This window comes from Podarcis raffonei, chromosome Z (assembly GCF_027172205.1).
Source record: "Podarcis raffonei isolate rPodRaf1 chromosome Z, rPodRaf1.pri, whole genome shotgun sequence".
In the NCBI taxonomy this organism is placed as follows: Eukaryota; Metazoa; Chordata; class Lepidosauria; order Squamata; family Lacertidae; genus Podarcis; species Podarcis raffonei.
In genome coordinates, this window is record NC_070621.1 from 40,561,277 (window position 1) to 40,586,237 (window position 24,961).

The 24,961-nt window shown below is 47.7% G+C and overlaps 2 protein-coding genes and 1 non-coding gene across 4 annotated transcripts; 2 read left to right on the forward strand and 1 right to left on the reverse strand.

The window, feature by feature from the left end:
• Positions 1 to 6,338: 6,338 nt before the first annotated feature.
• Positions 6,339 to 9,732, forward strand: RPL39 (ribosomal protein L39). The gene is made up of 3 exons (XM_053374657.1): positions 6,339 to 6,482; positions 7,249 to 7,352; positions 9,492 to 9,732. The coding sequence occupies exons 1-3, from the start codon at positions 6,354 to 6,356 to the stop codon at positions 9,538 to 9,540; spliced, it is 282 nt and encodes a 93-aa protein (XP_053230632.1). The 5' UTR covers positions 6,339 to 6,353; the 3' UTR covers positions 9,541 to 9,732.
• LOC128407054 (small nucleolar RNA SNORA69) lies at positions 8,234 to 8,365 on the forward strand. The gene has a single exon (XR_008328702.1). It is a non-coding gene; the product is annotated as a small nucleolar RNA SNORA69 (small nucleolar RNA).
• Positions 9,733 to 15,232: 5,500 nt separating the features above from the next.
• Positions 15,233 to 22,050, reverse strand: SOWAHD (sosondowah ankyrin repeat domain family member D). 2 transcript variants are annotated; one of them, XM_053374647.1, is made up of 2 exons: positions 21,249 to 22,050; positions 15,233 to 16,968 (listed from the first exon to the last, which is right to left on the reverse strand). In XM_053374647.1, exon 2 carries the CDS (start codon positions 16,797 to 16,799, stop codon positions 15,774 to 15,776), a length of 1,026 nt encoding a protein of 341 aa, XP_053230622.1. In that variant the 5' UTR covers positions 16,800 to 16,968; positions 21,249 to 22,050; the 3' UTR covers positions 15,233 to 15,773. The 2 variants fall into 2 exon arrangements, with proteins under 2 accessions (XP_053230622.1, XP_053230621.1); XM_053374646.1 differs by having other exon boundaries at positions 21,234 to 22,050.
• Between the last annotated feature and the right edge of the window lie 2,911 nt (positions 22,051 to 24,961).

The window sequence follows — 24,961 nt, forward strand, 5'->3', positions numbered from 1 at the left end:
TTGCTTGTTACTATTTTTTATGTAATTATTTAGCATCTTTGTGTCTTTGAAGTTTTATCATGTCCAAGATCATATGAGGGTGGACTTCAATAATCTTTCAATATTTTTTTTAAAAAATATAAAAATGAAAAGAGATCTTCCACCTGACTGCTGCAGCAGGGTGTAGAGGGTTAAATTCCCCCTTGATCCTACGATTTATGATCCTATTAATCATCTGCCCGTCCACCCAGCTGACTGCAACTTTAATTTTTAAAAGGCTGCATGTCAGTTGTTTTTCATTTATGAAGAATGGCTTCCTATGAGGCATCTCAAAGTGATTTACAATACATACGAAGATACTACCTGCGACTTGAACTTGACTGGTTACTTGCCAATTTTAATTCAGTCTCAAACCTTTATTGGCATATAGACAAAATTCTGAAAGGTTCAGTACAATCACATCACTCAGCAAAATCTGCACCTAACATTAAAAATACTGTTGTATAATATTCACAAATCCTCATTGCATGTTGCAGGAACCTGCCTATCTCCATCTTATCCCCACCCTGGGTAAACATTAGGAAGGCTACCTTACACTCATCTGACTGCCACTCCTGCTAACAGCCAACTGATTAATGAACTTGGATCGAATTGTCTAAACACAAGAGGCAATGCAAAAGAACATGCACAACTGATTCGGGCACAATGTTTCTGTGAGTGGTATGGGTTGGTTGGGTGGTGGAGATAAGTTGCCATTGGCTATTCACATTGCACATCTCCAAACTTGCACAGATGCTATTCCTGATTTGGCTACCAAATTCCTGAAATTCCTTGTCTTAACAATCTGCATTTAATTATCTCAAATGCAGAGTTTTCCAATAAGCAGTACATTAGGAGTCTAATGGGATTCCTATCTGTTTAATTTTGTTCTCAATCCTCCTTAACCATCCTGATGATTATTATTTAGCTAACATGGCCACAAGAAGACTATTAGGTTCAGATCTGTAACGCAGCTACAAACAAAACTTAAATGCTAGCATAATAATAATAATAATTTATTATTTGTACCTTGCCCATCTGGCTGCGTTTCCCCAGCCACTCTGGGCGGCTTCCACAAAGACCAAAAATACACTAAGATATCACACATTAAAAACTTCCCTGAACAGGCTGCCTTAAGATGTCTTCTGAATGTCAGGTAGTTGTTTATATCTTTGACATCTGCTGGAAGGGCGTTCCACAGGGCGGGTGCCACTACCGAGAAGGCCCTCTGCCTGGTTCCCTGTAGCTTTGCTTCTCGCAATGAGGGAACCGCCAGAAGGCCCTCGGTGCTGGACCTCAGTGTCCGGGCAGAACGATGGGGGTGGAGACGCTCCTTCGGGTATACTGGGCCGAGGCTGTTTAGGGCTTTAAAGGTCAACACCAACACTTTAAATTGTGCTCAGAAACGTACTGGGAGCCAATGTAGGTCTTTCAAGACCGGTGTTATGTGGTCTCGGCGGCCACCCCCAGTCACCAGTCTAGCTGCCGCATTCTGGATTAGTTGTAGTTTCCGAGTCACCTTCAAAGGTAGTTCCACATAGAGCGCATTGCAGTAGTCCAAGCAGGATATAACTAAAGCGTGCACCACTCTGGCGAGACAGTCTGCAGGCAGGTACGGTCTCAGCCTGCGTACCAGATGGAGCTGGTAGACAGCTGCCCTGGACACAGAATTAACTTGCGCCTCCATGGACAGCTGTGAGTCCAAAATGACTCCCAGGCTGCGCACCTGGTCCTTCAGGGGCACAGTTACCCCATCCAGGGACCAGGGAGTCCTCCACACCAGCCCGCCCCCTGGCCCCCCAAAACAGTACTTCTGTCTTGTCAAGATTCAACCTCAATCCATTAGCCGCCATCCATCCTCCAACCGCCTCCAGGCACACACAGGACCTTCACCGCCTTCACTGGTTCTGATTTGAAAGAGAGGTAGAGCTGGGTATCATAGCAGCCATGCTTTAATTTCTAAAAGTCTTTGGTTTATTTCTAGACAAAGAATAGCGGGGGGGGGGGGATTTCAGAGGAAAACTGATTGAAGACTTGCGGTAGCCTGGTTGTTGAAGGCGTTTATTCAAACTGGGATACCATGCAGTTGTTGTGTTGAACAGTAGTTGAGGGCATTGAATACCTTCAGGGCTGCTGGAACATACTGATTCCCTTTGGAATAATGGAAATGAGTGATCACAGACACACTACTTTTTGCAGCATTAATAGCAAATTCTATGCAGGTTACCCAGCCAGCCTTATAATGGATATAAATGCCCAGGTATTTAAATCACTTAACTTGCTCAATGGTATTTCCTCTTATCAGTTGTTTATACGCCATGACTTTGTGAAGACCCATGTTTTTTGACTTCTCGAAAGTTAGAGTTTATTACACTTGCAATACTGCAAAAAGTAGAGCAATTAGCATTTTAGACCTATTTGTAAGTGTGAAAGTACCAATGCATCAAACATGGATGACCTTGTTAGAGGCAGCTCCACAGTTTGTCTTGGTTTTTGTTAGTTAGTATTTTAGCACTTAGTATTTTTTTTGTTAGTTAGTATTTTAGAAGACATCAAGAAGACGTGGCAAGAATACACAGAGGAATTATACCAGAAAGATATGGATGGCTCATGCACCCCAGGTAGTGTGGTTGCTGACCTTGAGCCAGACATCCTGGAGAGTGAAGTCAAATGGGCCTTAGAAAGCACTGCAAATAACAAGGCCAGTGAAAGTGATGGTATTCCAGCTGAACTATTTAAAATTTTAAAAGATGATGCTGTTAAGGTGCTACACTCAATATGCCAGCAAGTTTGGAAAACTCAGCAGTGGCCAGAGGACTGGAGAAGATCAGTCTACATCCCAATCCCAAAGAAGGGCAGTGCCAAAGAGTGCTCCAACTACCGCACAATTGCACTCATTTCACACGCTAGCAAGGTTATGCTTAAAATTCTACAAGGAAGGCTCAAGCAGTATATGGATTGAGAACTCCCAGAAGTGCAAGCTGGATTTAGAAGAGGCAGAGGAACCAGAGACCAAATTGCAAACATGCGCTGGATTATGGAGAAAGCTAGAGAGTTCCAGAAAGACATCTACTTCTGCTTCATTGACTATGCAAAAGCCTTTGACTGTGTCGACCACAGCAAACTATGGCAAGTTCTTATAGAAATGGGAGTGCCTGATCACCTCATCTGTCTCCTGAGAAATCTCTATGTGGGACAAGAAGCTACAGTTAGAACTGGATATGGAAGAACGGATTGGTTCAAAATTGGGAAAGGAGTACGACAAGGCTGTATATTGTCTCCCTGCTTATTTAACTTATATGCAGAATTCATCATGTGAAAGGCTGGGCTGGATGAATCCCTAGCCAGAATTAAGATTGCCGGAAAAAATATCAACAACCTCAGATATGCAGATGACACAACCTTGATGGCAGAAAGTGAGGAGGAATTAAAGAACCTCTTAATGAGGGTAAAAGAGGAGAGCGCAAAACATGGCCTGAAACTCAACATCAAAAAAACGAAGATCATGGCCACTGGTCCCATCACCTCCTGGCAAATAGAAGGGGAAGAAATGGAGGCAGTGAGAGATTTTACTTTCTTGGGCCCCATGATCACTGCAGATGGTGACAGCAGCCACAAAATTAAAAGACGCCTGCTTCTTGGGAGAAAAGCAATGACAAACCTACACAGCATCTTAAAAAGTAGAGACATCACCTTGCCAACAAAGGTCCGTATAGTTAAAGCCATGGTTTTCCCAGTAGTGATGTATGGAAGTGAGAGCTGGACCATAAAGAAGGCTGATCGCCAAAGAATTGATGCTTTTGAATTATGGTGCTGGAGGAGACTCTTGAGAGTCCCATGGACTGCAAGAAGATCAAACCTATCCATTCTTAAGGAAATCAGCCCTGAGTGCTCACTGGAAGGACAGATCCTGAAGCTGAGGCTCCAAGACTTTGGCCACCTCATGAGAAGAGAAGACTCCCTGGAAAAGACCCTAATGTTGGGAAAGATGGAGGGCACAAGGAGAAGGGGATGACAGAGGACGAGATGGTTGGACAGTGTTCTCGAAGCTACCGGCATGAGTTTGACCAAACTGCGGGAGGTAGTGGAAGACAGAAGTGCCTGGCGGGCTCTGGTCCAGGGGGTCACAAAGAGTCGGACACAACTAAACGACTAAACAACAACAACAACATTTTAGCACCTTAAAAGCTTTGTTTTCAAATGCCTGAGTTTGCTGGGCTGCAGTAAGCAGCAGCTGCATTTTATCCAGTGGCTGCCCACCTCTCCTTTTGAGGATTCAGTTAACAGGCCGGCTTTTATCTGCTTTAGCTGCTGCAAGCCCAAATCTATAGTAGGAGTCATCCTCTGCTTTTAGACAATTATATACAGTGGTACCTCTGGTTGCAAACGGAATCCATTCCGGAGCCCTGTTCGCAACGTGAGCAGAACGCAACCCGCGTCTGCGTGGGTCACAATTCGCCGCTTCTGCACATGATGTCATTTTGCATGTCTGCACATGCGCGAGCGGCAAAACCCAGAAGTAATCCTTTCCAGTACTTCCAGGTCGCCGCGGGACGCAACCTGAAAACATGCAACCTGAAGCAAACGTAGCAAGAGGTATGACTGTATTTCAGCTGCCTTGCCTTGTGAGAGGTGCCTCCCCCCACTGCCCCACAGGGGGCTGGGAAGAAAATGCCCCCAGCCTTAGTGGCCCAGCAGAGACTGGCCAAAGATAAGCGTGAGGTCAGCACCTTATGTTGGGTGGCAGCAGCAGGTGCTGCCAGGCTCGCATAGCGGAAAGGCTCCCCTTCGGCACCAGGCACTCGGCTCCCATGCAGTCTTTGCACACAGCAAGCACAAGAAAGGCCAGCATAGTGCTTGCCTGCCTGGTCTCCCACTTGTCTGTCCATTCCCAACAGCAAAGGTTGGTGGACTAGCTGGCTGGGCTCTCTTACCCACTTACTTGCTTACTCATATTGTAAACAAAAATTTGCCCTTTTCCCTTATGGGGTATCCAAGAGCCCATATAGAGTCCTTACGTATGTTCCCTATTGGTAGGAGAAAATAACAGAGGCCAACCAGAGAATATTGAGAAGCAAAGCAGCTACTAAGCCTGATCTTTACTGATCTGTTGCAACAGGGTCCTCACTCACTCCACACAGGAGGGAGGAGGAACCCCGAACAATGGCGCGCAAGGCCTTATATAGACTTTTGAAATTGCCACCCTGTAGATCAAGACCACCCCCAGAAACATCATACATCACAGAAGGGGTATAGCCTAAGACCACCCCCCAGATACATCATACCTACATCACAGAAAAGGCAGTCTAAAATAGAAATTTGAATGTTGTTTTTCCTGTTTGCCAGGTTATCTGATTGCCTTTCCTGATTGTCTTTCCTGATAGTCTGTCACCCATTAAAATGCTGATTACTCAATTCCTGAGACAATGGGAAGGCTCCCTGACCACCACCCCTCCCCCACTCCCTTCTTGCAGTGAAAACATTTGGTCAGTTTGGGAATCAAAATGGTTTCAAGTCGGTCTTCCTGTGCTAATCTATGTACGTGCTTTGTTGGTACACTTACAAACTTTACCATATATCTAAGACCTCAAAAAAGGGACGTGGGTGGTGCTGTGGGTTAAACCACAGAGCCTAGGATTTGCCGATCAGAAGGTTGGCAGTTTGAATCCCCACAATGGGGTGAGCTCCCGTTGCTCGGTCCCTGCTCCTGCCAACCTAGCAGTTCGAAAGCATGTCAAAGTGCAAGTAGATAAATAGGTACCGCTCTAGTGGGAAGCTAAATGGTGTTTCCGTGAGCTGCTCTGGTTCGCCAGAAACAGCTTAGTCATGCTGGCCACATGACCCGGAAGCTGTACACCGGCTCCCTCAGCCAAAAAAGCGAGATGAGAGCCGCAACCCCAGAGTCGGCCACAACTGGACCTAATGGTCAGGGGTCCCTTTACCTTTTAAGACCTCAAAATTCCTATCACACTCATCTCCTGGCAACCAGCACCCCCCTGGCCAGCCCCAGAGGCACCATTCACCTGGGGAGCTTGTAGTAGAGCTGCTACAACAAACAGCTGTGCAAGCTTGGGGGGGCAGAGATGCAAGAGGGCATCAGAGGAGGGAGGGGAGGAAAGAGGGACAGAGGCTAGTGTTGCTTGCGTCACCCATGACCACCCTTCAAAGCACCCCACCCCAAGGTGCCACGGCACACTGGATGAAAACCACTGCTTTAAGGGTTGCAAAGCTCAAAGCACACTTTTTAATAAACACGCACGTGTTCGCTCGGAAGCCGGCAACGGCCTCCTGGAGCCGCCAGAGGGCGCTGCCGTCTTTTGACGGCACTTCCGCGTATGTACCCTAGGGGCCATCTAGAACCGTTTCCTGACGCCGCCTCTTTCCCCCATCAGCCTCTGCGTCGCTTCCTCTTCCTCTTTTCGTTTGTAGCCATTGTGGTGAGCGGTTGTTGGTGCTTCAGTATGGTAAGTTAATCCGTTGCCATCCTCCGCTGGGGCAGCTTTGCTAACCATCCCCATGGCACCCCGCGTAGAATTAGTGTGAGACGCCCATCCTCGTCCAAACCCCAGAAGTCTAGTAGCTATTTGGGGGAAGGGAAGGGTTCCCTGATATCCTGGTTCGTCCATTGCAAGGAGATGGGGGGAGCCCAGTACAAAATAGATGGGAGGGAAAGGGCGGCAGGACCAATATCCCACAATATATTTATCTTCACAACAATCCCGAGAGGTAGGTTGCACTCCGAGAGATTGAGAGGGGCTGGCCGTGTAAACTTTTGGGCTGAGTTGCCTCCCCTTCGCCCCAACTGCACTATTAGAATTGTGGCGGCAGCATCACGCAACCTCAAACGGTCACAGCTTCCCCAGAAGGATCCTGGGGGCTGTAATTTATTTAGGATTCCTGAGCCTTGCTTGAGACCCCTGTTCCCCTCGGAGAGCTTTAATTCCTAACGTGGTTTAAACAGCTCTCAGCAACCTTAACAAACCCCAGCTCCCGAGATTATTTTTTGGGGAAGACCCGACCGCTTCATTGGCATAGCTGAGCTGTAAATACGTAGTTCAGAAAGGGAATCCCTCCCTAGTCTAACAGTGGAGCCTAATAGGGAACCTATGGCCCTCCAGATGTTGATTATTGGCATCTTCTACTGCCTCTAAGCATTGGCGTTGAGCCCCCAGTAGGAAAAGGTGAGATATAATAATTAAAACTCCTTATCTTTTCTTTCCAACCTGCCAGTCTTCCCACAAAACTTTCAAGATCAAGCGGTTTCTTGCTAAGAAGCAGAAGCAGAACCGGCCCATTCCGCAATGGATCCGCATGAAAACTGGCAATAAAATCAGGTATGGGGATTGCCTTCTAGGCATGGAAACGGGTCCTGCTGGAGTATTTAGCTCCCTTGGACTACTTGTGGATGGGAAATACCCACTCCTGGTGGTTTATCATTCATCTGCTTGGGAATACTGCATCAAGCTTGCACTTCCTGGTGTAAGTGCACTCAATGCAGAACCCTGTCCCCTACAAACTTCTATGCTAACTGATTCTTTACCATGGGCATGATCTTTCTGAAAGTGCTGAATGCTATCCTTTGCCCATAAGGAAAGCAGCCATGAGTTTCTTTCTTGGCTGATTGAACAGTAAATGCCACAGTGAACTCTCTTTAGTGCTTTCCTCTTATTGGCAACAGGACTTTCTGTTGGTTGGTTGAACTTCCAGCTTACATCTTTTGTTCGTTTTTTAACCTTCACATGAACCTTTTACTGCAGTGGTCCTGCCACAAATACATAGAGAGCCTGGCCGGGGAAGGGGTCAGAAGGGGCCATCCAAGATACTGTGCAACCTTCGCAGAGGGAAAGGCCCATTGCACACAGACGCAGGGGGGTTGGGGTTCTGGGGGTTTCCTGACTTGGCATGATTTTGCCTTTGTACATGGACTCCCAGAACCAACCCTTTGTGTGACTTGCAGGCCTGCTATATTGAAGGTCTCTATTGACATACCCTAGAACTTCAGCATTAAAGGGTCCATTCTTACTCAGTTTTTCGTGTGTGTTTTCTTGCTACAACACTTTCTCTTCCTACTGTTTCTTTTTACGCCTCCTTTGAGCATGATGGGTTTTCCATAACCTACCCACTAGCTATAATTTGGCTGTGGTGTTGGAATTATTGAGCTTTGTCTCCAATATCAGCTGTTCAGAGGTGAGTTTTCCAGATAAAGTGTGTTCCCAAAGCAGGCTGCAATTACAGTGCTTCATTCTGTGGGAGCACTGCCATGTCCCTGCTGAGAGCAATTCTGTTACTTAGGAATCGATCTCACCTGTTCTGGTGAAATCAGACTCCCTTTTTAACAGTGACAGGTGTGCAAGGAAAGCCCGAACAACATGAACACTTCCAGTGAAAATGACCAATGGAAGCTTTTCTAGGGAAAATGCCTCTATGGTTGTGAATGAAGGGCTGTGTTTTTATTAGGCCAGGTTCTATCAGTGAAAGATAATCCAGAAGTCCCATCTTTCCAACCCTCTCAAAAGGAATTAAAATCAGAATTTATGTTGTGCAATAATAAGGAATTCTTTCCCCACAAAAACAAGCCATGAAGACTTTCAGTGGCTAGAACTACTGCTTGATAACTCCATCAGTACAACTCTGTTCACTGTGCGCAGCTTGGTGCCACTGCTGCATAGACAAAGGTAGTAGTCAGTGATGCATAATGTGTGCATATTTTTTGCCTTCTTGCCATACCTTTTCCCAAAGCCTGCTACACACATGTGTGCCATTCTCCAAACACCCGTAGTTTCTTTGTGGTTTGCCAGACCCCAAAAGCTGGTGTTTTAGACTCATTTTTATTTATTACTGGGGACAAAGAGCTGCCCCCACAATGTATCCCAAGTTTAAGTTCACACCAGTTGACATTGATTCAGATTTCTAATAGATAAGTCAAAAGCTTTAGTTAAAATTCACCCACACCCATTCAATTAAGTAGGCTGGTATTTAAGAGCCTCTTCTACAGGAAGGGGAATTGTTAGCTTAATTAGGATGGAAAAGGAAGGTAATCACACAAGTAGTATTTTTAAAATATTTAAATTCTAAGTTTAGAAATTAAACTTATTTCCCCCCATAATGTAAAACTATTTTGGTTAAAAATTATAATTTTGTTAGAATAGGAAATGCAGCAGTACTTAGTGCATAGGGTTTTGGGTATGTGCATGTGTGTTTAAGTAGCTTCTGAATTCTTGAAATTATCTCACATATATAGTACAATATTAATATGTGCTCATGTGAGAGGGAGCAGGGGAGCACAAATGGCTCTGGGAAAGTCACACTTTCTTCTGCTAACAGCTGTGGGTCCCTTTGAAAAGTGCCATATGTAATTTGCAAGGGGGTGGCCAGTTCATTTGCTTTCTATTTGCTTAACACAGCCTGGGATTTTGGTCTGCTGGAGAGACAGAGCTGTGCCTTGCTTACTAATCATGTCCCTTTTGTTCTAGGTACAACTCCAAAAGGAGACACTGGAGGAGGACCAAGCTCGGCCTGTAAGGAGAAGCAGCTCCAATCTTCCCGGCACAACACTGAATCTTCCATCAAACTCTCAAGCACCAGAATGGTCTCTTCCTACCAACCTGCCACATTATCAGGGCTGGAATTCTGTCTTGTGCTGTGCAGTCTCCCCCCTTTGTAAAAATATTTGTTATTGCAAATATTAATGAATTAAAAACTGAATGATGAAAAGCATTGTGTTAGCGTATGTCTTTTGGTTCTCAGTCCCATGCGTACTGGCTGAATTCTTGTTGCCAGTGGAGAGAAGCTCATTAATAAATATGAGATTCCACATAGTCTAGCGAATTAGCAACTTCTGGTTGGATTTACTGTTTATACTTGCTACACACAAGGGGAGCTGGCAGCAGTACAAAAGGCTAATAGCTGTGAAATTGGCATGTATTGCATTGAAGGCTGAGAATTTCCAACTGTGTCTTGGTGGGTGAATAGTTTGAAACAAGCTGGCCAAAAAACAAAACCCCACAGTGACAATCGCCGTCCTCCACGGCTGGAAGTGGGATTGGAATGCCATAGGCTTTGGCTAAGGAAGTACCAAGCAAAAGCTGGAAATGGGGGCAGAAATGCATAGAGGTGGGGTAGAGCACCTCAGATGTAACCAATAAAGAACCAAAAAAAGGGAAGAGTTTTGAAAAGCCATGGATTAGATGTGAGCTTGAACTAGAGAACCTTTAGCATGCAACGCCTGTGCTCTACCAGTGAATTTCAAACCCTTGCCAAAAACTCTTGGGAGAATCTGAGAAGAACGCTGCAAGGACAAGCTGAGGGAGGGGATTATGTGCAATTACATAAAACACTTTATATGATACACAAGAAAGTACTCTCAAAATTCTGGTGATCCAATTCAGGCATGGGAAACAAAGCTTTCTGGGTGCTGCTGAACTACAACTTCCATCAGCCCTGTGGCCAATGGTCACAGATGATGAGAGTTGTCATTCAGCAAGATCTGGAGAGCCAAAATTTCCCAACCTCTGCTCTAATAAGGGCTTTTTTTTAAGGCTTCCAATTCACTTTGATGGAGAACACATCCACACACACAAAATAATGCATTCACAGGCATGCACTCAGAAATTTAATATCTGGCCACAGAAATAACATTTCTTAATCTTCATGGTTTTTCCACTTGGTAATATTCTTGGTGTTGATGTAATTTACAAATCCAGACTCTTTAAAACCTCCAGTGGGACTTCACAGTATTGCCTCTGGAGTTATCCATGGGTCCTCAAACTTTTTAAACGGGGGGCCAGTTCACTGTCCCTCAAACACTTGCCAGTGGCCGGGATATATTTTAAAAATGCATATTTATGCGGAAGTCGCTCCCCTATTTTTTACTCGAGTAAACCCGTTGACATGAGTGGCCATGCCTAACCCGGGTCCATTCATTCCAGCGGGCCTGCCCTCTGCATAAAAGTTAAATTGACATCACGTCCCACCTGAGCGCAACAACTCCTGGGTAAGTGCGCACCACGCAACGGTCACAATATTGTGGCAAGGTCTCTGCGTGCATAATCGCTGGCTCCGTGTAGGTGCCACACAAATCTTGCAACAATCGTCCCCTCCGCTTTGCTGTGGGGAGACGGAGAGCAGCCCCCCGCCTGAGGCCTAAGCCCAGTTACTTGCAATGGCGGCAGCGCCTCTTCCTCATATCCCACCTACCCGGAAAGGGGTTGCGGCTGGTGCAGCGGCATCGGGGAGGAGGAGAAGCAGCAGGAGCAGCAATGGCAGAAGAGGAGGAGGAGGCCAAGGGGAAGCCAGGGGCCCTTGCCAAGCGCACACTGTCGCCATGGGGAAAGCGCCGCTCAGGTGCTGGGGGTGTCAGCGCCGCCTCCATGCTGCTCTGTGCCGTTGCCTCCCTTGCATACAAATCCAAACATCGCAGCTTTGGATTGGCTGCAGAAGCTTCCTGCAGCCAATCCGAAGCAGTGCCAGCGTTGCTGCCCGCCCAGAAGCTGTGCCAGCGTCGTGGAAGTCAGCGCAGTGGGTGCGGACTGACCAAGCAGGTGGCAGAGTCCGCAAGACAGGGGCCTGCATCCGGCCCCCAGGCCATAGTTTGCTGACCCCTGGAGTTATCTCTCCCCACCCTGCCTGGATTGGCTCAATATATTTTAAAAGAAAACATAACCGGATTCTATTAAAGCTTATTTTGTATTTCTCAAATAGCATTTGGGGGAAGAAAGAATAAAAAGGCTGGTTGAACTCTGTAGGTTCTCAGAAAGCAATCAATGCATCTTGTCAATACTGTTAAGCAGAGTAAACAGTGGAGAGGCTGCTGTACAAGGAAATAGCTTTCTGGTTTCTGTTGAGCTTGTAAGTTTTGTATTTACAGTGCCAGGAGATTTAACTGTATAAAGAAAGCAATGATGACAACAAAGGAACAAAACACAAGGTCTTTGAGACACAACATGGAACACCACCTTCCAAACGTGATGGACCTAAATCAGGGGTTCCCAAACTAAGGTCCACGGGCCGGATAAGGCCCGAGGGACTCGTTTATCTGGCCCACAGTGACCCCTGCTGCTGCCACCCGCTCTTACCGGTGCTGCGCGGCTGCCCACTTCCGGGTCGGAGGAACACCGAAAATAGTTTGTGTGCATGTGCAAGCATTGTTTGCGCATGCGCAAGCGTTATTTCCAGTGCACATCCAGGTCAGAGGAGGCCCATGCACATGCGCAAAGGTTTTTCCGGTGCTCCTCCAACTCGCATATGGGCACACGCTCCCCCACCCTCCAGCCCACCACACGATCAGCACTGGAGACACCGGCCCAAGGCGCAGTAAGTTTGCTGACCCCTGCCCTAAATAAATCACATATGCCATATTGTAGGTGGAAATGTATAAATTAAATTCTGACAGAATTAAATGTTAAAGTTAAAGATGAAGAACGATAAATAATGATGTGCTCCCTCTTTAGCCTAGATCTCCTAGCCGACTTTGGAGTAAAGTCTGATGTTAACCAGTTCCAGTTTGTAAAGATGTGTGCTGGATTATCGGATCAGAAGAACAGGAAAATGGGCAAATTTAAGCACATTAATGTATGACCCGGAGAGCCTTCCAGATGAAGTGTACTTACATTGAAAATAAATAGGTACTGGAGGCAAGTCTCTTGTTTCCCTCTGCCCCTCAAAGGTTTGTTTATCTGGTACATCCTTTTGGGAAGAATGCAGCTCCCAAAACAACTAAACCATACATACAAGCTGGTGTGTACATTGCTATTAGTTCATTTGGATAAGTATGTAAGAGTCATGTTGGATCATCTAGTTCAGTATTTCCCAAACTTGGGTTTTCAGCTGTTTTTGGACTGCAACTCCTATCATACCTAGCTATCAGGGGTGATGGGGATTTGTAGTCCAAAAACAGCTGGGGACCCAAGTTAGGGAAAAACTGACCTAGTTCACCTAGGTCCAGCATCCTGTTCTCACAGTGGTCAACCACCCGAGTTGGTGGTCACCACTGCCTCCTGCAGATGGCGCTGTGGTCTAAACCACTGAGCCTCTTGGGCTTGCCGATCAGAAGGTTGGTTGTCTGAATCCCTACAATGGGGTGAGCCCTCATTGCTCTGCCCCAGCTCCTGTCAACCTAGCAGTTCAAAAGCACACCAGTGCAAGTAGATAAATAGGCAGGAAGGTAAACGGAGTTTCTGTGCACTCTGGCGTCCGTCACGGTGTTCTGTTGCGCCAGAAGCTGTTTAGTCATGCTGGCCACATGACCCAGAAAGCTGTCTGTGGACAAACAGCGGCTCCCCTGGCCTGAATGAGCGCCCCAACCCCATAGTCGCCTTTGACTGGACTTAACCGTCCTTGGATCCTTTTCCTTTACCTTACTGCCTCCTGTGGGAGTGAATTTCCATAGTTGAACTATATGCTGTGTGAAGGACTATTTCCTTTTAATGTGAGTGGGTGTGCCAGCAGCAGCAGTCTAGTGCCCTTGCCATTACTTGGAGATGTGCCCAGCTCCAGAGTGGGTGCATTCTGCTAGGATTTAAGGTAAGGGCAACTAAGAAGGGGTTGATGTTGCTAGACTTCCTTCAGCTCCAGCCATCGTGACCACAGCAAATTGCTGTAATTTCCTATGTACTAGCAAACTCATCTATGAGTTCATATCCTTATACAGCCAAAACGGCACTCAAAGAGGGACAGATCCGCTCAACTGAAGTTGCTTATAGAATCATAGAGTTGGAAGGGAATGTGAGGGTCATCTTCTCCAACCCCCTGCAATGCAGGAATCTTTTTGCCCAACATGGGGCTTGAACTCACAACTCTGAGATTAAGAGTCTCATGCTCTTAATTATGAAGAAAGGTAAAGGTAAAGGGACCCCTGACCATTAGGTCCAGTCATGGCCGACTCTGGGGTTGCGGTACTCATCTCGCTTTATTAGCCGAGGGAGCTGGCATACAGCTTCCGGGTCATGTGGCCAGCATGACTAAGCCGCTTCTGGCAAACCAGAGCAGCCATGGAAACGCCGTTTACCTTCCCGCCGGAGCGGTACCTATTTATCCACTTGCACCTTGACGTGCTTTCAAACTGCTAGGTTGGCAGGAGCAGGGACCGAGCAACGGGAGCTCACCCCGTTGCAGGGATTCGAACCTCCGACCTTCTGATCAGCAAGTCCTAAGCTCTGTGGTTTAACCCACAGCGCCATCCGCGTCCCTATTAAGGAAGACTCCCAAACAATTTTCAAGTGGTCCATGCTGGGGAGGGAAGGAGTTTTGAGAACTGTTGCTACAGACAATTCTGCCTCACCTTGTGAGGAGTACTCACCTGGAACAAAGTGAAGCCCATGTAGTACTTGAAGATGATGCAGCCGATGCTTCAGACATCACAGAGCTGGGTCCAACTGAGCTCCAGAATGAAGCCCAATTTCCTAATGGTGACAGAGCTCTGTGGCCACAATGTAGAGAAAGTGTTGGGAAGCAGGGACTGTAAGGGAGGTGTGGCTGGCTGCAGACGCATGTAGGAGCACACCATAGTGCATTTTGTTGCAGGTCTCCCTAGTTTGGTTCTCTTTCCTTCAGCCCCTTCATAAGCTGTGTAGTGCTAGAAGTCTGAATGGTCCTTTTTTTTTTTTTACATACACATGTAAACATCTCAAAGTTGGTTCTTGTCAAGTTCTGAGAGGAAGTTTATGTGCCCCCTTATATCTGATGGAGACAAATAGCCTTCAAATTGGCTAGGATTCCCCGACTCCAACACCCCAGTCCTTTATTTGAAACAGAGAATGATCCTCTGGAGTCACCCTGAAAGTTATTCCCACTTACTGTTAGCTAGAACTACACTGGGGGTGGGGAATCAGAACAGTAGATATGGAAAGGGCTCCAGGGATCTAGTCCATGGGTAGGCAAACTAAGGCCTGGGGGCCGCATCCGGCCCAATCGCCTTCTAAAGGCAGCCCATGGACGGTCTGGGAATCAGCGTGTTTTTACATGAGTAGAATGTGTCCTTTTATTCAAAATGCATCTCTGGGTTATTTGTGGGGCATAGGAATTCATTCATTTTTTCCCCAAAATATAGTCTGGCCCCCCACAAGGTCTGAGGGACAGTGGACCGGCCCCCTGCTGAAAAAGTTTGCTGACCCCTGCTCTAGTCCAACCCCCCTGCAATGTGGGAATAAGCTAGGGTCCTGAGGGTGCTGAGAGCTGTTAGCAAACCCTATTCTCTTTCTGGGAATATGAAAGAAAGAAGAGAAAAATACGCAGGTTTTTCCCACAGGAGCAAACCTTGCACAGGTTGCAGAATTTATTTTTCTTAGTGCAGAATTACAGTTGCTTTCAGCACACTGCACGCACACCCCTATCTGCAGGTTCCTTTCTGGGAAACAAGGAGACCAATAGGGGCTTTCCCGAACTTAGTCTTACCCACTTTGTCACACCAATCCACTGTGTCACCCCCTCCCCTATCTGCAGGTTCCTTTCTGGGGAACAAGGAGACAAATAGGGGTTTCCCCAAACTTAGCCTTACCCACTTTGTCACACCAATCCCCTTTGTCACCCCTCCCCCTCCCCTTCCTTGTGAATTTCAGGCCTTGGATCTCATACCTGAGGCCAAAAAGCAAACGCAGGCAGGTTTGCTGAAGCTATCCCCCTCTGGCGACGTATCTCAATCTCACAACAGCCACCTCCAGTGCTTCCTCCTTCTACAGTCCCACCCTCTCATTTAATGGCTTTGATTACAGTCCACTCACAGCCAACAAGTCCAACTGCCTCAACCACTGAGCAGGCATCTAACGCTCTTGGAAGAACGCAATGGCTTGTCTGAACTTGTTCCTGAAATAAGACAGTCTGGGCGTGACCCTCTGGCTGTGTCCTCTGCCCCTGGCTTCCTTGCTGTCCCCCTTGAACATGCCAATTCCACCTCGCGCTGATGGAGCACAGTTGTTGTTGGCGTTTCCAGTTCCTAGCTGGGCCAGGTCTTCCTCGCAAGCCCCCGAGAGCTCCTTTAACTCTCTGGAAGCATCTTCTCGGAGGTACTGCCACGCCTTGCGGCCGTTGTGGTCCCGAAGGCTTGTATTGGCTCCGTAGGCTCCCACCAGCACTTTGATGACCATCTCATGGCCTTGGAGGGCGGCTAGGTGCAAAGGGGTTAGTCTGCCACTGGCTGAGGGCATGTTGACATCAAATGGGTAGCAATTCCTTTCCGCAAAAGAAATCACCTCAATCAAGTCTTCATGGCGGCCATGTTTGGCCAGCCAGTGGAGGACAGAGAAGCCTGTCACAAAGTCTCTCCTGGAGAGAAGGCTGGGGTCCTTGGTCAGTAAGTTGAGGATGCTCTCTGCGTCTCCTTGGGCGACAGTCAACATCCACTCGTGCTCCACTGGATCCAGAGCTAAGGACAAGTCATCATTGTTCCCATCCATGAGAGGTTCCTGATCTGGTTGGGTGTCCAGCACAACGCTCTCCTGATGGGAAGCTGTCACCCACATGGGTTTGGCCTGGCTGCTTTGGAAGAGCTTATCCTTCAGTCCCTTCCTTCTCGTGCTACCATAACCTATTGATAGTCTGGCTGTGTCCACCCCCGTTGCCCAGTTTCCCGAACGCCTGCTCGACCTGTTCATGCTTCTGCTGAAGTTGGACAACAACTGTCCTCGTCGGAGAATTAAGCTTTCAGCCCGGCTGCTGGGCCTGGGAGACTGGCTGCCAACAGCAGTCTGCGGCCGAGCACGGGTGGCGTCTTCCTGCATGCATGGCTTAAAACCTGGAAGCACCTGTTGTCCCTCTTCCAAGCCATCTTCCCTTTGTTTTTCTGCCATGTCGTCTCCTCCAGAGTGCACCGATCCCCAAAAGTCCCTGGGTTTTTCCTGACTCTCCCGTTAAGTCACTGTCAGCTTCTGGAAGAGCCACATGTTCAATGTGTTGCTTTCCTGTGTAGATAAGAAGGAAGCTCCTCCTGAGGTCTCAGTGCTGCAGGGCTTCCTGATTCTGCATGCAAAGGGGAACAGAAACTTTAGTTTTGTTACAAAGGAGGAAGAAAACACTTATTGCGAAACTGACAACTGCAAGCGGCAACCATTTGGCCAGAGAAGGTTAGGGTTCCACTGCAAGTCTACACTGCCATTGTTAAGCAATGGTCTTTAAGGTTGTATGCATACCTGCAGCACAGAGGAATAGTTTGTTATGGGTACTGAAGGTTGATAAAGGTAAAGGTACCCCTGCCCGTACAGGCCAGTCTTGCCAGACTCTAGGGTTGTGCGCTCATCTCACTCTATAGGCCGGGAGCCAGCGCTGTCCACAGACACTTCCGGGTCACGTGGCCAGCGTGACGAAGCTGCATCTGGCGAGCCAGAGCAGCACACGGAACACCATTTACCTTCCCGCTGGTAAGCGGTCCCTATTTATCTACTTGCACCCGGGGGTGCTTTTGAACTGCTAGGTTGGCAGGCGCTGGGACCGAACGACGGGAGCACACCCCGCTGCGGGGATTCGAACCGCCGTAGGAGACCCCTATTCCTACAATCAGTATAGTTAGCTGGGAAGAGGGATTGACTGTTAAACCACTCTGAGAACTGTAGTTCTGTGAAGGAATTAAGTGAGTCACCTAACAACTTTCAGCACGCTTAACAAACTACATTTCCCAGGATTCCTTGGGGGGGGGAAGCATGACTATTTAAAGTGCCACTGCTTTAAATGTATAGTGCAGATTTCTATTGCTCCACTGTTGCCTCTACACAATACGGTTTTTGAAACTCACAACAATGGTTGGCGGCAAGATTGGGTCATTTGAAGAAAAACAACCCAGCAGCACAGGAAGTTCTTCATTCATTAGAACCAACTAAAGTGTGACAGATTAGTGAGCAAAATTGCATGTAGTCCAGACTCCAGAATTCCTCTTTAGGCTGGTCTGTAAGACAAACAGGGGATAGAGGGGAGTTGTGCTGCAAACCTGCAGTTTGTATTAAGATAGAGTGCAGGAGGCACTGGGTGTACTTAATTAAGATTAGGACTTAATTAGATTAGTCTGTGCTAAGTGCAAGACAAAGTGCAAAATTTATCACAGCCAGATCTAATTAACAGTGAAATCCAGTGCATGTCTTTTCAGAAGTAAGTCTCACTGAATGACCTTATTCAGAAGACCCTCTGAATAAGTGCGGATAGGAATGCAGCCTTTGTCAAAGTAAAGCTTTCTCTACTTCACATTTTTGAACTTTTCGTTCCATTTTGCTTTTTACTTTATAATATGTTCATGGGCGGGTGTGCATTTGCAGAGCATTCAATACTTGGTAGTGAAAATATCTCATATACTGTGCACTGTATAGATGAGTGCTTGCTGTTAGATATACACTGTGTCTTTTCAATGGAGCATAAAATAGACTCTGGTGGTTCTGGAGACCACTTTCAAGAAAGAGCCCAAGCATGCTAACAATGAGAACTATTTTTCCAATAAATGATCAGGGTGTTTAGAGACATAATTCTGAACTGAGTTAGGATGGCTCAGATTTTATTATGCCATTCCCTGGTGGGATGTGTGCTTATTCATCATATACAGAGTTATTTGAAATTTGACTGTTTCTGTAAGTCAAACACCGTGAAATATTGTCATACTGGTGAGACACTGTCATTGGCTCAATCTGCACTATACATTGAAAGCATTATCGTACCACTTTTAACAACCATGGATTTCCCCCAAAGAATGATGGAAAGTGTATATTCATTAAGGGCTATGGGAGTGCGTAGGAGAGCCTCTATTCCCCCTCACAGAGCTACAATTCCAGAGTGGTTCAATAATCAATTCCTCCTCTCAGGGAACTCTGGGGAATCTAAAACCTGTTTGTCAGAGACACACAGGTTAAATATTCCAGAGCCAAAAAGAACAACACCCACTTCTTTTCCTCCAGAGATGAATTGAAGTTTCCTTTTGCTTGGTGTTGTTGAGACACATTTTGAGAGGTACACAGACATACAATGTGAAACAAACATCTTTTTCAAGGGGTTGCCCAACGTTTTGGGCCCTGGGCACATCTGCACACATACCCCACACACCCTCTCACCTATTCTATTGATTTCAGACCTAATTTCAGCAGAAGGAAATGACCTGGCAGCACCAGCACCCTCTGGCGAACACTTTGGCAAATTCTGCTCTGATTTTAAAGTATTTTTTAAAATAGGCTTCTGACACTTCTTTTCCGATTGTCAAAAGTGTTAAATAAGCTCCAAAATGCAAACACAGTTGTCTCTCCTTTGTTCCCTTTCCACCGTAGTTTGGATAAACAGGGATTATTGATCTGTGACTTCTTTCCTCAGCCAACATAACAACTTTCAGGGTTATTTTTCTGTTGGGGGGCATCAGAGAGATTCTGGAACTCAAGTCTCCATGCAAATGCCCTCTGTTTGGGCAGCCCTTCTTATTTTAGCTATCCTTGCAACAGCCCTGTAAAGTAGGCTGCTGTTCTTTTAAAGCAGCTCCTCCTAAACAGTAATAACTCACACAGACATAACTTTATGGTAGCTAAGAAAAGCAGCCCTTATAGCCTCCCACTTGTCTTACTCCTCCAACACAACACCCAAGAGACAGAACCAGATTGCCTGCTTTAATTGTTTCCATATTACAGCTAACTAAGCTGTAATATGTGGTTAAACCACAGAGCCTAGGGCTTGCCGATCAGAAGGTCGGTGGATTGAATCCCTGTGACGGGTGAGCTCCCGTTGCTCGGTCCCTGCTCCTGCCAACCTAGCAGTTCGAAAGCACGTCAAAGTGCAAGTAGATAAATAGGTACTGCTCCAGCGGGAAGGTAAACGGCGTTTCCGTGCGCTGCTCTGGTTTGCCAGAAGTGACTTAGTCATGCTGGTCCCATGACCCGGAAGCTGTACGCCGGCTCCCTCAGCCAATAAAGCGAGATGAGCGCTGCAACCTCAGAGTCGGTCACAACTGGACCTAATGGTCAGGGGTCCCTTTACCTTTTAAGCTCAAGTATATTGGTTTGCCTATGGCTACTTATGTGTAAATGGCCTAAATTCAGACCTCTCGGCTCTCTCTTGCTGCACTGTGCTAATGCATAGTGGCATACCAACAGTCCAAACACAAGCTATTATGATTCAATGGTGAAATAAATGCTCTCTGGACCTACTCAAGTGCACCATCCTTTGTTCTTATTTCATATGCTCTGGGCATGACCCCAACACACAAATTGAGCTTGAATGTCTTAGGTGTGGATTCAGCAACATGCAGGCAGAGCAGTTTGCAATGTTCATCCATGTAATGAACATACAACATAATGCTTTTGATCCCCTCAAGCTGTTCATTTCTACCTAGGAATGTTGTGACTGCAGGATAAAAAGTGGGAGAAAGCCATGCTTTAAACTGAATCTACTGTACTTCTGAAGTAGGAATTACACGTGGATGAATTGATATGTAGCATTTATATTAATAGTAGTTATCATTGTGTTCAAAATGCTTGGCAACCCTTATCAGAGGCGAACTTGGGTAATATGGCACCATGAGTGAGGACAAAATCCACACACACACACCCCCACGCCACTGCGCACTCAGGGTGCATGAGCCAGCTCGTCTCCACCGTGACCCTCGATTCTGGAAGCGCCCGCAGGATTGTGACCCGGCTGCAGCTTCCCTCCCCCAAGTGCCACCTGCGCCTCGTCCGGGAAAGCGAATCTCTTGTCTGCAGCAGGGACCGGGGGAGGTGAGGGGAGGGGAGGAGGAGGAGGAAGCAAAGACGCCCGCAGCTGCAGCAGCTCCGACCATGAGGATGCCTCCCCCGCAGGTAGATCTCGGGGCACGCACGCACGCACCTCCTGTGCCCTATGCTGGGTACCCGCTTGTATACCCCGAATCGGCGCTGCCCTTATTATGACCCTTGTCAATAGTAGTAGCATTTCCCAAAGACGGGAAACGATGGCTTTTCCCGAGTTTTTCTGGGGAATCCCAAGGGGCAACTTTCTGAAGTTCATACCCTTACGCGACCGTCTGTAAAATGAACTCTGAGACGCTGCGACGAAAGCCCTGACTTCAGCGTAGCGCGAGAATGATCCGGCGTCTTGCATGAAAAACCACCATCTCATGTTCCACTTAGCCTTCGAACTACCTTCCCTGGGTGCTGACGTTTAGACACCTGTACGCTTTCTTTTTGGGGCTTCTGAAAAAGAAATCCCCCTAGGAAATCCTAGCTATTCCAGTAAAGGATGAGGAAGCAGTTTGGGGAGGGCGGGGAAGTTCCCAACGCTTTTCATTTTACCTTTCCCAAGCGTACCTGCAGGGTGGCGGGGGGCAGCGGCTCGGACCAGGTGCTCCCCAGGCCTTTCCCAGCTTGGAAGCCGCTGGGGCACCTTGCAGAGGCGCAGCCGCCCTCGGGGCTCCTCCTCCCCTTCTGAGCCTTCTGTTCCTTCCGCGTCTCAGCGCAGCCTCCAGCCAGCGCCTCTCCGGAGTTCCTTTGTGCAAAGTTTGCCATCGGTGAGTTTCGAAGCGCTGCAGAAAAGCAACAGCGTGACCTTTGCTCTCGACCTATTGGCTGGGATAGATTAAGCCGCCGCATGTGATGCTGACTGCGTTCTTCCGCATGGCGAGAAACTTAAACAGCCAGCGATCTTTTATTCCGGGAGAAGCAAAAGAGTGGTGGTCGCCGGACGCAGCTATACATCTCCCCTTTCTGCGGAGTTGCAGAAGTCGGATTTAGGGCGGTGCGGATGGTTCTCCCGCACAGGGCGCCGCAAAATTGAACAGACCCATAACTGAGAAAATCCGTTTGGGGGCGCCAAATTTTGACTTCTCGCTGGAAACCAAAGATGCCCAAAGCCTGCCCCTATCCAGGGACAGCGGCTCCCAAATGGACTGGCACCTTAAAAACCGTTTAGGGGTTGGTTACCTATCTAGTCTATAGTCCGCGATTCGTTCTATGGTTCCGGAGAGTCGATCTGCGCTATGCATTTTTAAAGCAGCGTGGTACCACTTTAAGCAGCCACGGCTTCCGAAAAAGAATCATGGATACTGCATTTTGCTCAGGGCGCTGAGTTGTTGGGAGGCAATTCCCCTCCCAGAGCTGCAAATCCCAGAGTTCCCTGGGAAAGAAGGGTTGTGAAACCACTCTGTGAATGAGTGGGTCTCCTAGCAACAGGGGGTCTCCTAGCAACTCTCAGCAGTACACTACGTCCTAAACTTCAGCTCCCAGAATTCTTTGGGGAAGCCTACTTTTATCAGACTGTTGTTGTTTAGTCGTTTAGTCGTGTCTGACTCTTCGTGACCCCCTGGACCAGAGCACGCCAGGCACTCCTGTCTTCCACTGCCTCCCGCAGTTTGGTCAAACTCATGCTGGTGGCTTCGAGAACACTGTCCTGCCATCTCGTCCTCTGTCATCCTCTTCTCCTTGTGCCCTCCATCTTTCCCAACATCAGGGTCTTTTCCAGGGAGTCTTCTCTTCTCATGAGGTGGCCAAAGTATTGGAGCCTCAGCTTCACGATCTGTCCTTCCAGTGAGCACCCTACTTTATCACCCTACTTTAAACTATATAGCGCAGATGGGGGCCAGCAATTCTCAGTGGGGGACTTCCTAGCGCAGCTAATCCCTTCCTGATCAGCTGTTTGACAGTGGCCAAACAAAGAACAATCAGGAGTGTCCTTTGGCAGACATGCCTTTACCTGCTCCACACCTGGCACCACACGTGACACATAGGAAGCTGCTTTATATACTGAGTCAGAACATTGGTCCACCAAGCACAGTATTATCTACACTGACTGGCAGCAGCTGTCAGGGGCTTCAGTCAGGGAACAGTCCCAGGCCTACCTGGAGATGCTGGAGGACTGAACCTTGGGCCAGCTGCATGTGAGACAGGTGCTCTACCACTGAGCCATGGTGCTTACCTGATTTTAGGTGTGGGGCTGGTGGGTATATTTGGGCCAAGTTAGGCCCCATGCTGGGCTTAGGTAGGTCTGGTGGGGCAGAGTTTTTGCACCACTGCAAATCAATTCTGCCTGCTGTTAATGCAGGAAACCAGTTCTGCTTGAGGAGGATGTGTAATACATGTAATGGAGATTGCTAAACTAATAACAACAATATACTTAACATAGAATCATAGAATTGTAGAGTTAGAAGGGACTATGAGGGTCATGTAATCCAACACACTGCAATTAAGGATTTTTTTTGCCCAGTGTGGGGTTCATATCCGTGATTCTCAGCTTAAGAATCTCATGCTCTGCCAACTGAGCTATCTCAGTAGTTAATATGCTATCAGTTCTAATCTGTTACCTCTGAGGATGTGGACAGGCTGCTTGGATGAGTGAAACCAACCACCGTCTCCTTGATCCTTGCCTATCCTGGCTTATAAAAGCTAGCTGGGAAGGGCTGGGCAATGGGCTTTGCAGGGTGGTGAATGCTTCTCTCTGTGAGGGAGCCTTCCCAGACCTGCAGAAAGAGGCGGTCATCCAACCACTTCTTAAAAAACCATCTTTAGATGCGGCCACAATGGCCAACTATCGCCCAGTCTCAAATCTTCCATTCTTGGGCAAGGTGATTGAGCGAGTGGTTGCTGAACAACTCCAGGCACGCCTGGAAGAAGCGGACCATTTGGATCCCTTCCAGTCAGGATTCAGGCCTCATCATGGGACTGAAACTGCCTTGGTTGCACTGGTCGATGATCTCCGGCGGGTTAGGGACAAAGGTGAGAGCTGTTTTCTAGTTCTGCTGGATCTCTCAGCGCCTTTTGATACCATCGACCATAACATCCTTCTGGACTGTCTAGAGGGACCGGGAGCTGGGGGCACTGTTATACAGTGATTTCGCTCCTTCCTCCTGGGCCGTGTTCAGAAAGTGGTGGTGGGGGATGAGTGTTCAGACCCCTGGGCTCTCACTTGTGGGGTGCCTCAGGGTTCTGTCCTCTCCCCCATGCTTTTCAACATCTACATGCTGCCGCTGGGAGAGATCATCAGGAGGTTGGGGCTGGGTGTTCATCAGTATGCAGATGATACCCAGCTCTACCTCTCTTTCAAATCAGAACCAGTGAAGGTGGTGAAGATCCTGTGTGTCTGGAGGCGGTTGAAGGATGGATGGTGGTTAATGGATTGAGGTTGAATCCTGACAAGACAGAAGTACAGTCATACCTCGGGTTGAAGTTGCTTCAGGTTCAGCACTTTCCGGTTGTGCTCCACAGCGATCCAGAAGTAACAGAATGCGTTACTTCTGGGTTTCGCCGCTCGTGCATGCACAGACAGTCAAAATGACATCAAGCGCACGCGCAGAAGCGGCAAATCGTGACCTGTGCAGACGCGGGTTGCGTTCGCTTCTGGATGTGAACGGGGCTCTGGAACGGATCCCATTTGTATCCAGATGTACCACTGTACTGTTTTGGGGCGATAGGAGGCGGGCAGGTGTGGAGGACTCCCTGGTCCTGAATGGGGTAACTGTGCCCCTGAAGGACCAGGTGCGCAGCCTGGGAGTCATTTTGGACTCACAGCTGTCCATGGAGGTGCAGGTCAATTCTGTATCCAGGGCAGCTGTTTACTATTGGCTCCCAGTACATTTCCAAGCACAATTCAAAGTGTTAGTGCTGACCTTTAAAGCCCTAAATGGCCTCAGTCCAGTATACCTGAAGGAGCTTCTCCACCCCCATTGTTCTGAGGTCCAGTGCTGAGGGCCTTCTGGTGGTTCCCTCACTGGGAGAAGCCAAGTTACAGGGAACTAGGCAGAGTGCCTTCTCAGTAGTGGCACCTGTCCTGTGGAACGCCCTCCCACCAGATGTCAAAGAGAGAAACAACTACCGTACCAGACTTTTAGAAGACATCTGAAGGCAGCCCTGTTTAGGAAAGCTTTTAATGTTTAACAAACTATTGTATTTTAATATTTTGTTGGAAGCCGCCCAGAGTGGCTGGGGAAACCCAGCCAGATGGGCAGGGTATAAATAATAAATTATTATTATTATTAAGCTTTATAAGACTGCAGCTTTCCAATATCACAAGAATCTTAGGTTCTGCAGCA

What these genes read in the sequence shown, in the direction of transcription:
- RPL39 (XM_053374657.1), top strand. Translation starts at nt 6,354, where the DNA reads ATGTACCCTAGGGGCCATCTAGAACCGTTTCCTGACGCCGCCTCTTTC. An exon ending in GTTGTTGGTGCTTCAGTATG is followed by an intron (nt 6,483 to 7,248) that starts GTAAGTTAATCC and finishes CCAACCTGCCAG; the next exon opens with TCTTCCCACAAAACTTTCAA. An exon ending in AAAACTGGCAATAAAATCAG is followed by an intron (nt 7,353 to 9,491) that starts GTATGGGGATTG and finishes CTTTTGTTCTAG; the next exon opens with GTACAACTCCAAAAGGAGAC.
- SOWAHD (XM_053374647.1), bottom strand. Translation starts at nt 16,799, where the DNA reads ATGGCAGAAAAACAAAGGGAAGATGGCTTGGAAGAGGGACAACAGGTG.